The following is a 13,085-nucleotide window of genomic DNA, read 5'->3' on the forward strand; positions in this document are numbered from 1 at the left end:
ATAGTTGGATCTCTTTTCACATCAACTAAACTGCAGTCAAGGAACCAGATGTCATCAATCTACTGACCTTCACCCATGTGGGGAAGAAGCCAATTCATACATGACAAAAATATATATATATAATAATACATTTAAAACATTGGGAATAACGATGTCACAGTGGACATAAAGGTGTCATAGTGAACCATTTATTTGGTGTTACCGGTGTCCGAGACACCGAGCGTATGAGTGTCCATGTGTGAGCGGGAGACAGTTAAGGTGTAAAGTGCGTTACAGCCAGGCTATACGGAGCGCATGTGCGTGCGTACGTTTGTGCAGTGCGCGGAAATAATGTGCGTGCCAAACGCTCCTGGCTACACCAAATCTGTGGGTGGGCGCAGATTTGCCCAATTTGTCTCCATTTTGGAAGACAATATACACGTGCATGGGGCATACGCGTGTAAACAAATAGAACCAATCCTATTTTCAGATCATACGTATGCGGGGCTCGTCTTGACATCTCTTGACTGTTAAAAGGTGTTAACAGTTGCTCCATTACAGCTAACTATCAAGCTGCTTCTAGTCACACTGCAGATTCCCTGGTAACGCCTGGCTACCACCGGTGGCGCAATACACACCTCACATTATGCAACCAATTTTGAAACACGAGACAAAGATTTTGGTTTGTACAGGCCTTTAGTTAGACTGAGATTCTAAAAGTGCGTGCGTGCGTGCGTGCGTGCGTGCGTGCGTGCGTGCGTGCGTGCGTGCGTGCGTGCGTGCGCTACCTTCAGGACGCTGAGCTGCTGTGTTGTCCTCTTCACTGATTGGCTGCTGGTTCTTGCCCTGTTCCTGATTGAGGAACAGGGCATGCGTGAGTGCACGTGCATTGTTGCACTTGATTGCTAATAGAACATTTCATTATTAACAGTGTCAAGTAGCACAACGCAGCTGATCGCCAAGGTTAAACTGCATGTACAGCTATACATTTTAATTTAACACGAAATTCTGTTCAGCGAGCAATTGTTTCATGTGATCTTATGATACTACTGACTAAAAGGACAAAGCTAGGTCATGGTTCAGGTGAGTTGAACAGGCAGAGGAAGCAGGTGACAGGGTGGCTGTTAGGAAGGACGTGTGGATCTGTCCTTTCAGAGACATGGGTGTCAAAGTGGTAGGACGAAACAGATCATTTGATAGGGGTGGAGCTTTGATCCCAGGTGCACCATGGGAAGGCTCATCGTCTTCTGATCGCCATGTTCAAATTAGCATGAACCGAGAGTAAGGCAACTCATGAATACAAATAAGTGTTGGATTACTGACATGGAGGATGGCTAATAGGAGAGATATGCTTTCATATGCACACACACACACACACACACACACACACACACACACACACACACACACACACACACACACACACACACACACACACACACACACACACACACACACACACACACACACACACACACACACACACACACACACACACACACACACAAACCTTGTAAGCGTTCCATATTTCCACCTACCTTATGAAAATATAAATACCAAAATCATGCAAATAATTCTTACATGGCTGCCCTGCCAGGATGTTAGCATTCTAGTCAACATGCTGGTGAAGATACAGTACAGTACTAGACACAGACTTCTGGAGGCAGTAGCTTAACACAAGAGCCTTTAAAGCCTTAAAGGATGAGTCAGGGCACTAGATGAGGTTTGTTATGTCACCAAAGCTGCATTATTGATTTTTACTTTACTTTTTCTGTGACCTTTCACGGGACCAGACTAGTGTGTCAACAAACTAAAGAACACAGGGTGAAGCCGGCACAGCATCTTTAAATGTCTTGGGAGAGATGGAAAAAGGACCAAAGCCGTGAATCCATAGAGATACATATTCCTCACATTGGAAAACAAACCTTTCACTGAGGTCAATGCTCTAGCCCAGTGGTTCCCAAAGTGGGGTCCGGGGACCCCCAGGGGTCCTTGATGGAGTTAAAACACCCCGAACGGGCCCAGGCGGTGGCGTAACCGTCTGGGCACCCGACTGGTAATCCAGTCGCAGTGTGCCGCGGGTTCGACTCCCGAGCCCGACACGGCCTTTACTGCATGTTTTCCCCCATCTCTCTCCCGTTTCCTGTCAGCCTACTGTCTGTCCCTTCAAAAACCAATAAAAGGTGTAAGCCGCAAAAAAATATCTTAAAAAAAAAAAAAACACCCCGAACGCCCGGGGTTATTTAATCCATTAAATCAGAGCGCCCAGCAATTCATAGCAGCGGAGCACATTTAGCGACGGACCGGATGCTATCCCGGATGTAGCTTGATCTAGCCAAAACACTCACAAGACATCAACGGGAGGTATGATTAATTCTAACGCGACTAGCGACGGGACTGCGATGGGCCATCTAACACATAATCTTTGCTTAGAATTGGACGGAATGATTTAGATCAAGAGTTATTCACATTTTAAGATTTTCGGTCTCATCGGCTAAAATGGGGGGGAACATTTTCGATGACGTCCCACCGGAAAATAACATTGAATGTTGCGCAACAGACGCTCCCAGCCTGTGGAGCGATGCGATCGGTTTTGATATCAATAATCTCCATCCTTTTTATCAATCTCCGTCCTGAGCGCTGGGCGTTTTGATTGATTGAACGGAGAACTCCGTCCTTGCCGCTCAGGGTGTTAAATGATAATACAATATACAACAAACAATATAAAAACAATATAACCCATACAATTTTGAATTGGGGAACACAAAACTGCAATATGCACTGGTAACATAGAATATTCCATGGCTAGGCACTACATACAAGCCAGCCATGGCTCCCCAGCATCATTACGCTTCTGGGGTATAGAAAAGATCTCTACCTCTTCACGAGGTGAAGACATTATTAAGAAAGTGCTATGCAGAGAGGCCTATTGGATACATACTCTTAACACACTGGAACCCATGGGCCTAAACGAGGAACTGCAATTGTCCTGCTTCCTCTAATTTTCCGTCAGAATCCTTCAAGTGTCACCACCATACCACTACTCAGGCTGCTTCTGCTCTACACTACTGCTGCTGTGCTGCCCTTGCCGCCCGCCCCCCCACTGGGGCCCTATTATTATTTGTGCTGTATGTCCTTGGCCATTTACCTGTTTTTTTGGCCCCCAAAGCAGTCTATCCCCAAACTAGGTTTGGTCTTCTGCCTCAATTTTGGTTTTAATCTTATATATATATCTTAATTTATGTACTTCAAATATGAACTTGACAGTTGTCTCTTAATCTAAAAATGTTGTTCTATTTTTGTATTTGACACCTTACTTAAATATGAACTTGACAGCTTTCTCTTAACCAAAAATATTGTTCTATTTTTGTACTTGACACTTTACTTAAATATAAACTTGATAGTTGTCTCTTAAACCAAATATGTTCTATTTTTGTACTATCCTTCCTACACCTGTGTATTTATAGTCTGTATATTTATAGTCTCAATGCACTTTAACTTTCATCTGGATAATTCCTCACATGTAGGTTCCACGTGAAAAATATGTATGAACTAATGATTGCTGGCTGTGTGACATTGGTTAACTAAGGGCCTGCCCCCTGCACCATGTGTTAAGTCTTACTGTGTTGCCCCCTCGGGCTATGACCTGACGAAGATGTAACTTACACATCGAAACGTTTTTACTTGCACCCTGTTATAATAAACTAAGGGCCTAAATCGTCTGAGCTGCTCCAGTGCCTTCTTGTTCGGGTGTTAAATGATAGTTTGGAACCAAATGGACCCTTATGGGTCTGTAACTCTGAGAGCGTACAGATGGAACCAAACGGACCCGTTAGGGTCCGTTTGGTTCCATTTGTTTTAACATTGATTAACATTAACATTGATTTTACAAAATAAATTGCAGGTCCCAGAGATAGAAATGCCATTAAATGGGGGTCCGTAGGCCCGGGCGGTTAGCTCAGCCGTCTGGGCACCTAGGCTGCTGAACCAGCCTGACGGTGTGCCGCGGGTTCGACTCCCGACCCCGACGGCCTTTGTCGCGTGTCTTCCCCCCATCCCCCCCCCCAAAAAGAATTGGGGTCCGTAGACTAATGCATGTCAAACTGGGGGGGTCCTTGAAATTAAACGCCAAAGTAAGCCTAATCTCTAATGGCAGCAATAACAGTGACTAATGAAATATCGTAAAGACTTTGTCTTGGGAGTATGAACTGTACATTGTGTTTAATGTTTACATTATATATATATTCAAACTGACTATGCCAGTGTTTTCCCCTCCTGTATACAGCCTGATATTGCAATTATGTTTTGCAACCATGTCAGCAATTAAATGTGTGTAAACATGCTCTTTGAGTGTGTGTAGATTGTGTTCTTACCTAATAAGAACAAAATGCCATGTAAGAAATCGTCATGAAAACTTCTTAAAGATGGAGTGCCGTGATTTTTTTCCTCCCTTAAACATGATCATCAGGTGTTATTGTTATATAAGGAGGTATTATTTTTTCAAAGAAGTGTACAGTATTTTGTTAAAATGATGGTTTTATGTGGACACACCCACCAGTTCATTAGGTATGCGTGAGTTTAACCTTAGCACCACCCATCTGATCCAGTCCCTCCGCCTCCTCCTTTAAGACCACCCACTTGTCCTAGTCCCTCCCCCTCCTTATAAAAGGACAGCCCATGGCTCCGCTCTTTTGTTTACAAAATGACAAATTGGTGTCTGTAATGTAACAAATGTTGTGAATGTTAGAAGTTAACACTTCCCATATTTCTGAGATGTCGGATAAGCACCATTATGCACTTATACTGCCACCATTTATCCATGTATAGGCCTATAATCCACGCATCCATACCATATCAGACCTGTTTTTTCTGATTTGTTTTAATCATTTATTTATTTCCTCCAATTATATTGACCCTATTGTCACAATCAGCTCATCTCATCATCCAATTAAATCATAGTTTAACAGCAGAAACAATTAGATTGATAGATCATTTAGCATGAATAATTTGCCAATATACTGTATTGCCAATATGTCCTCCAGCTAAGCACCCAGGCATTGAAACTGTCTTGGAGCTCTGCCCTAGGCACATGATGCTCTGGACAGAAGAGAAGACTCTCCACTCTTCTATTGCTCTGATCAAACTCAATTTACAACATGAATATGCCGTTCCTTCTGACTGCATTGAGTTTCAGCAAAAGCAAAACCTGCAAAAAATTGCCTTGAATATTTATGAAAACGTTTCAACAACACCAATCCTTTTAACAACATATTAATCTGAGGGCCCTTCAAATGAACCATTGGTCAAGTCAACCACATCTCCCCTGCAAGTTACTTATATGAAAACAAGCCCAAGTCGCTTGTAATAGCCAGACATGGCAACATGCCTTCCAGCGCGATACAACAGATACTTCTAATTCTTGACTTTACAGCCTTGTATAAGTATTATTAGGACCTACATATTGACTACAACAGCCAACAAGAATGCACACTGTGACACTACACTCGGTATCAAAGCCTGACCACTGTGATTATAAAAGAAACAACCTGAACTGAGAACAGCAAGAGCAACTGGACAGCAGTGGTTTCCTTGATTAATCCTGAGGACCCGACGTGAACATCTACTTGCTTCCAATCTAACGAAAAACAATCTAATGGACGTCTGCTGACTCTGCTCTGCTGTGAACTGGTAATGTGTGAAATGACTGTTTAAATAGTCATTAAATATGACAACAGAGGTTGTCATATTTAAAAAATATATATAGAGGGGGAGGTGTGTGTGCAATAGTAATACGTCACACTATCAGTGTTTATATCATTGGCCCGTTTGACTGTCAAGGGTTCAGCCTCCAGGAAGAAACCCTAAATACAAAGTTATTACACCATTGCACATAAAAACGACTCCAGGGTGTCTAATGAAGTACTGTTACCTGATAAACACATGAAAAACTGGAAAACTACACAAATTGTGGCACTCCATCTTTAATAAGAGGCATTCTGAATGAGGCCCATATAGGATAAATCAGTATTATTCGACATTACAGAATTGTCCTCTTCTTTTTTGTTTATATATTGTAGTTTATAAAATGGGTTGGTCAAATTACGTAATTGGTTGATAGGGCAGCGGTGGCCGAAAGGTTGCCGGTTCGATTCCCCGGACGGGCAGGAAAAATCTGGGTCGGGAAGTGATTGGTCATCACTCACCCAACACCGCCAAAGTTCCCTTGAGCAAGGCACTGAACCCCCAAATGCTCCAGTGGAGCTGCTTAGTGGCCAACAGTATAAGACTGAGGTTGTACTGGTCAGCTCCCAGGTTTTAATGTGTGTGTCTGTCCGTGTGTTTCTATGTGCAGGCCGGGCGTTGCTGAAAATGAGCACTTCTCAGCTACTACCCTGGGTAAAAAAAGTGTGGTATAATAACGATATACCATGTCTAATATCTTACTGTTCTATATCACTCCATGGGTAGGCCACTAACCGTACCATGTCTAATATCTTACTGTTCTATATCACTCCATGGGTAGGCCACTAACCGTACCATGTCTAATATCTTACTGTTCTATATCACTCAATGGGTAGGCCACTAACCGTACCATGTCTAATATCTTACTGTTCTATATCACTCCACGGGTAGGCCACTAACCGTACCATGTCTAATATCTTACTGTTCTATATCACTCCACGGGTAGGCCACTAACCGTACCATGTCTAATATCTTACTGTTCTATATCACTCCACGGGTAGGCCACTAACCGTACCATGTCTAATATCTTACTGTTCTATATCACTCCACGGGTAGGCCACTAACCGTAAGTCAAGGTGAACTTCAAGACATTTTTAGAGGCATTCGTTTTATTCCCCAACATCGGTATCGGACCCCAAAATCCAGTGTCGTTGGTCTATAGTTGCCAAATTTGGTAACCATTAAGTAAGCTATGTGTGCATTCTGCCATAGTAAACTGAGCACTCTCCCAGTGCAGCGCTACGTCACATAATTTGGAGCGACGCCCACCCGGAAGGGTTGACTCCCACTTCTAGCCCAGAGCGGCCAATGCATTCCTCCAGGCTTTCATTTTTTGCGCAGACGAAAATGAATGCCTGGTACCGAGGCTAATCTTCACCCAGCTGGCTACATTAATGATCAGAGTAGTGGGTGATGGTTGGTGGGGAGGGCGGGCGGAAGCGGTCCTCCTCCATCATGCGTCGGTGTCTCTCCTCTCTGGACAGAGCGCGCTGATTACACTCCCACTCATACAGGTCATCTCTGGCCTGAGCAAAGTCCACGTGGAGGCGACCAGAGTCCTTCTTGTCTGAGCTGGAGCCTATACGGATGCGGTAGCCTGCAGAGGAGAGACAAGAGGTTAAAAAGAGACAATGTAGAGGCGTATTGTACATTTCAATGTCACGTATCATTCACTGCCATCAGTGCTAAGCGATGCGTTGTGAGATTGTAGATCTGCTACTTTCATTAGTTTGGGTCACAGGAATTTCAGTTTTGGGTCACGGGCTAAGTTTGGGAACCTCTGGACTACACAATGTGAAATTCAATACATAGACTACACAATGTGGTATTGGGCTTTCACGACTAGTGATTTTTACTAGTTGATATTTTGCATAGCAGCTAGGTTGCCATGACAATGATATACAAAAACAAAAGCATGTGAGTGGGAATGCAACAACATTTCCCAATTGCCTCAAACCCACATCCATGTTAGCTCCTACAATAGTAAGAATTTAAAACTGGACTCACCAAAATGGTGTCTCTTGTTAAACAAAATAAACAATACATCTACCAGTTTGTCAATAACACAATGCTAGGCTACGCTGTCCTCCCGGCTCCTCATTCTTTTTGATTTGCGTTAAGCAAGACCAGTGCATCAACGTGACAAGGCTGCAGAATTGACTGCTGTCGGGTGACTGTTCCCGGCCAGGGAAAAGACGCATTCGCTTGGAGTCCTGGTGGCTGGAATAGCCATTAGCCAGGTAGCTTGGCTCTGGCAGAGAGCTTGGAAAGACCGGGGGAATGCCTCGTTACGTGACCAAACATGGAATAGATTATGTGGAATACATGAACTATGGTAGGTGGAAAACATGTACTAGATTATGTGGAATACATGAACTATTGTAGGTGGAAAAACATTACTAGAGAACACATGGACTATAGGAGACGTGAAATACATTGACTGTTTGTTTTGTTTTTGTTTATCTGATGTGCCAGTAATGTCTGTTGAGATGCTTGTAAGTCTGCCCGTTTCCCTCTAATTGTAGCTGCGTGGGTTTATGAAGCTCATGTTTATAAATGCGGGAGGCAGAGAAAGACTAATTATTACTCTAGTGGACCTGACACTGAAACCTGCCTCGTTCCTTCCCTCCTACTCTCCATCTCTGCCTCTCCATACCTCTCTCTCCACAAACAGCTCCACTAATGGAGCTGTTTGTGGATCTGAAGTGCAATCAAGCTCATGTAGTTAATTGATGGTTTAAATCACCATAGTGTCTGTGGAAGCTTTGCTGTGTTTGTGGCTTTTACCTTGTGCATAATGATTCCTAGCGCGCGCACGCACACACGCACGCACGCACACACGCACACACACCAGAGGAGCAGGAGTATATAGATTAGTATCGTATAGTATAGTTGATTTCAGTGCTGCCCAGAGTTTCTGCTGCTTCAATATTTCATACAGGAGACACCAGTGTGTAGTGCTGCTGCTGTGTGCGTGTGTGTGTGTGTGTATGTGTGTGCGTGTGTGTGCGTGCGTGTGTGCATGCGTGCGTGTATGTGTGCTTGTGTGTTTCCATGGGCGTTGGGGATGTGCAGAGTCAGTATTGTTAATGGAAAAAGCTACACAACTCTGACATTTGGGCCAATACTTTACATAGAAGAGATTTAAGACTGGACTGGATTTAATTCTGGAGGCTGCTGGGAAATGGAGATAAGATAAGAAAGCATCAGCCGTGTGTCACGTGACTACCTTCTCCTCACTTCCCAGTTGATTCATGTCCTCTGTTGTCTGGGTCTCTGACTGGGAGTAGTGGGAGCCTCAATGTACTAAAACATCATTAGTGGCCTAATGGATCTAAATAAAAGCTGAGGCAATCTGCTCCTATTTGAGATTTAGACCAGCACAATATTATCCACACAGTCGAGATCTGTGGAATGACATATTATGCCTTTGATTGCTTAACAAGATGGAGTACAAATGTTTAGTGGACAAAAAGGTGAACACTGAGGAAGACCTGTTTGGTTGAAATGCGTTGTTTCTGTCTGTGAGAGGAAAGTAAAACTATGTGAAAAGGACATTCATTGTTTCCTCACTTTCATTACACTATTGAGCCTTGCACCTTAACCCTCGTATGGCTATTGACGTAATTGACGTAATGAATAAAAAAACATCCCTCTTTACCCTTGACGTAATTGACTTAATCGTTTAATTCCCTGTAATCGGGGGCTTAATGTAGCAAAATGTAGCAACTTTTAGGCCGATGTAATCTACCTAAAACCGTCCGAAATCCGTGCGTGCACGCTCTTGCACGCACGCTCTGGAATCTTTAATTTAGTCTGTGAGAGGAGATATGAATCAATCTCAACTGAAGTAATGATGATCAAACCAATCAATCGTATATTAAGATCAGAGGGTAAGAAAACAATGGCCCTCGTTCAATAGATTCAAGCATCACAAAAAGGTTAAATGGCCTTTGAAAAAAAAAAAGAAATGCAGAAATCTAAACCATGATCTAATAACAAGGATGATGACAACTTGGAGGAAAAAGACTTTGATCATGTTTATGCTAATCTGCTGTAAGCGTGGAAATTAGCCCTACGAAAATAGTTGGGAGATCCTTTCGTGCCGCACCATGCATAGCATACATGATTCATTCTGCATAGACAAGAGCTGAACGGAGTTAATCTGATATAGATCAGGCCTCCTCTCACGTGTACATGGAGTGAACCGGCTAATCATTGTAACACTCAGGGATGCTGATTGTGGCCAGGCTTATATGGAGTGAGAACAATGTGGGGACACAGAGCCAATCTGCAGGAATAGATGTGTCCCTGAGGACTGCTGTCTCTGTGGCCATTCACTGGTCTGATACACGAACCCATCAAGATAAGACAATATGACATTGTGATAAATCATCACACACACACACACACACACACACACACACACACACACACACACACACACACACACACACACACACACACACACACACACACACACACACACACACACACACACACACACACACACACACACACACACACTCCATGTTATTTTACCAACCACACCATTTTGTAGAATAGAAAAGAGATTGTAGCGGCTAATATTAAAGACTGAATATTATGCATTTAAATTTAAGCACATTTCCGACCCATATGCCGAGCTAATTTAAGAGGGCTGGAAGCCTTGCTTGCTCTATTTCTTAACCATTTGGCCGCCAGGATTAATTAAAGAATGATTACTATATTGCCAGGATTTCCCCCCATTTCCCCGAGAAGCATAGGCCGGCGCCATTACAGCGACCGCTATTCTCTGTGCAATAAGCGTTGTTTTGACCAGAAATGCCGCCTGGGAATTGGAGATAAAAGCGACTGAAGCGTGCGTGTGTGTGCGTGGGTGCACGCGCAAAACAAGAAGGCGCAGTCCAGTGTTATGGCTAACAACAGATATCCTGTGTACAAAGAAGCTAACGCACACCAAAGTCCTTGTAGCAGTGCCGGTACACGGGAGAAAACTGTAGAGGAAATCTTGAAAAAACAAGAGGGTGACCGCACACGCCAATAGCCAGAGTGCCAATATTTTATTAGGACAGCAGGTAAGACAAAAATGAATCCAACGTTTTGGCGGTTAAGCCTTCATCAGGGAATAACAACAGATATCCATCCGAAGCTAATGTGAGTAGCCTTTCGACTAGATCGGATCAAAACATGTATTCAACTGAATTAACGTAACTTACGTGTATTGGTGCTTGCCGAGACTAAACAATTTACATAGGTTACGTTGAAGTCTTGTCTCCCTGTGGGGGGCCAAAGGCAATCTCTGTTGGTGAAACTGTGTGAAGCACCACAGTGCTTCACAAAGACCTTCTTGACATTCTTGAGTAGAAAGGTTCCTACACAGGTTTGCTCTGAATCTGTCATAAAAGACATATCAGAGGTGAGCAAGACGCAAAGCTTTGCGTCTTGCTCACCTCTGATATGTCTTTCATGACACATACACTGCTGGTGACAGATGAAGAAGATCATGAGGCGAGAATAAGATTGACGAAATGAGTGAACACAGCAGGGAGGACAGATCAGGCATCTAAGGGGTAGATAGTATACGGATTGAAAAGCAAAACAAATGAAGAAGAAAAGCGGAGAGATCTGCCGTCAATGAATGGATACAGTAGGTTGACTCCCCGTGCTGCCTTGGGGTATGAATGTAATTTCTCATAATGTACCATCGCTATCCCAAAAGCCCTGCTATAATGCTGCAAGGCAAGTTACAATTTAGGCATTTAGCAGACGCTCTTAATCCAGAGCGACTTACATTAAATTCTTAGGTGAAGGAAGAATATGACAAATGTGTGTCACATCTTTGTGTGATTTGGAGCATGTTTTCTGTTCACACCATGAGTGAGTGAGCGAGTGAGCGAGCGAGCGAGCGGGCGGGCGGGCAGGCAGGCGGGCAGGCAGGCAGGCAGGCAGGCAGGCAGGCAGGCAGACAGACAGACCCAACATCACAAACACAAGTAGCTTAGGTATTTCCTTTGTTGTTGCTGAAGAATAAGGATTGTGAAGTGTCTTCTGTGCTGAGCAGGTATTGTTTAAGCTTACCTTGAAGCAGACACATTGAGATGACATTGAAAGAAAAGTGAAGTCCATATAGACTCTAGAGACTTCTCTAGTAAAATGGAACTTAAAGCTTAGGGAGGGTGGGTTCAACCTCGGTACCCTCCACTAATTTCCATTCAAACTCTGGTTAAATGGAGACATAATATAGATAGAAATATTAAAATAAATACTATACACTCATGGCTCTCAATACATCTCCCTGCCACGAAGGAGGACAGAGGAGCTGAGTAGGAAGCCGTCACCTCGTTGGCCTGGCATAATTTTTACACATCAGTGAAGTGTTGTTTCTTAACAGAGGTCAAGCTTCCAGTAACATACAACTACTTGCCTCCCCTCTCCCCCCTCTCTCTCTCTCTGGTGAAAGTCAAATGGTGTAACGTCACATGAAGTGTATTATCAGAAGAATAGCCTCTTAATCAGCAGACTTACTCAGGTTGGCAGAGAAGAGGGTGCATGCAGCTCTGGCAGTGGATGATCTCCTTGATGATTGGTACATATCCTGGGAGAGGGGCAGGGCCACAGCCAAGGCCGGGCATCATGGGCTTAATGGGGGCGATGCCAGCCATCATGTCGAGGTTGGCGTCAAAATCTGGAAGGTGGAAGGAAAGAAAAGAAATGTTCATGAGAATACACATTAGTAGCTGACTGCTGGGAACGCAGCCCAATTTACAGATAACACATATGAGATTTTTCTTTACATCAGTTTAACCCAAAGCTCATGCTCTATTTTACATTGTGTTTTATTCAGTGGTTGACTATTCTGTCAACGCCCGGCAGTGACACGCAAGCAACCTAGAAACAACAGAATACCACAGCTTCTCATGAATAAAAAATCATCTGACAAACATCATGCATATTTAACAAACTTTATCTTGACTCACTCTTATTTACTCCTGCTGTTACAAACAGGATCTACAGTATGACATTACATATGCTGTGGAAGCCTAAAAGAAAAAAAAGGAAAAACATACACATGCCAAAGGGATTATATTGACAAATACTGATTTAGACAGCAGCTGTTCATCAATGGGCATGCGCAGGTGAGTGAGTGAGTGAGTGAGTGAGTCAGTGTGAGTGAGTGAGTGAGTGAGTGAGTGAGTGCGTGCGTGCGTGCGTGCGTGCGTGCGTGCGTGCGTGCGTGCGTGCGTGCGTGCGTGCGTGAGTGAGTGAGTGAGTGAGTGAGTGCGTGCGTGCGTGCGTGCGTGCGTGCGTGCGTGCGTGCGTGCGTGCGTGCGTGAGTGAGTGAGTCAGTGTGTGTGTGTGTG

At 43.8% G+C, this 13,085-nt stretch overlaps 1 protein-coding gene across 1 annotated transcript; it reads right to left on the minus strand.

Moving 5' to 3' along the window:
* Nucleotides 1–5,978: 5,978 nt before the first annotated feature.
* On the minus strand, nucleotides 5,979–12,401 carry LOC306925317 (ecto-NOX disulfide-thiol exchanger 2-like). Its single transcript, XM_079504080.1, has 2 exons — nucleotides 12,250–12,401; nucleotides 5,979–7,318 (listed from the first exon to the last, which is right to left on the minus strand). The coding sequence occupies exons 1-2, from the start codon at nucleotides 12,314–12,316 to the stop codon at nucleotides 7,113–7,115; spliced, it is 273 nt and encodes a 90-aa protein (XP_079360206.1). The 5' UTR covers nucleotides 12,317–12,401; the 3' UTR covers nucleotides 5,979–7,112.
* Nucleotides 12,402–13,085: the final 684 nt, after the last annotated feature.

The sequence above is a fragment of the Electrona antarctica genome (assembly GCF_951216825.1).
Source record: "Electrona antarctica genome assembly, chromosome: 1".
Classification (NCBI taxonomy): Eukaryota; Metazoa; Chordata; class Actinopteri; order Myctophiformes; family Myctophidae; genus Electrona; species Electrona antarctica.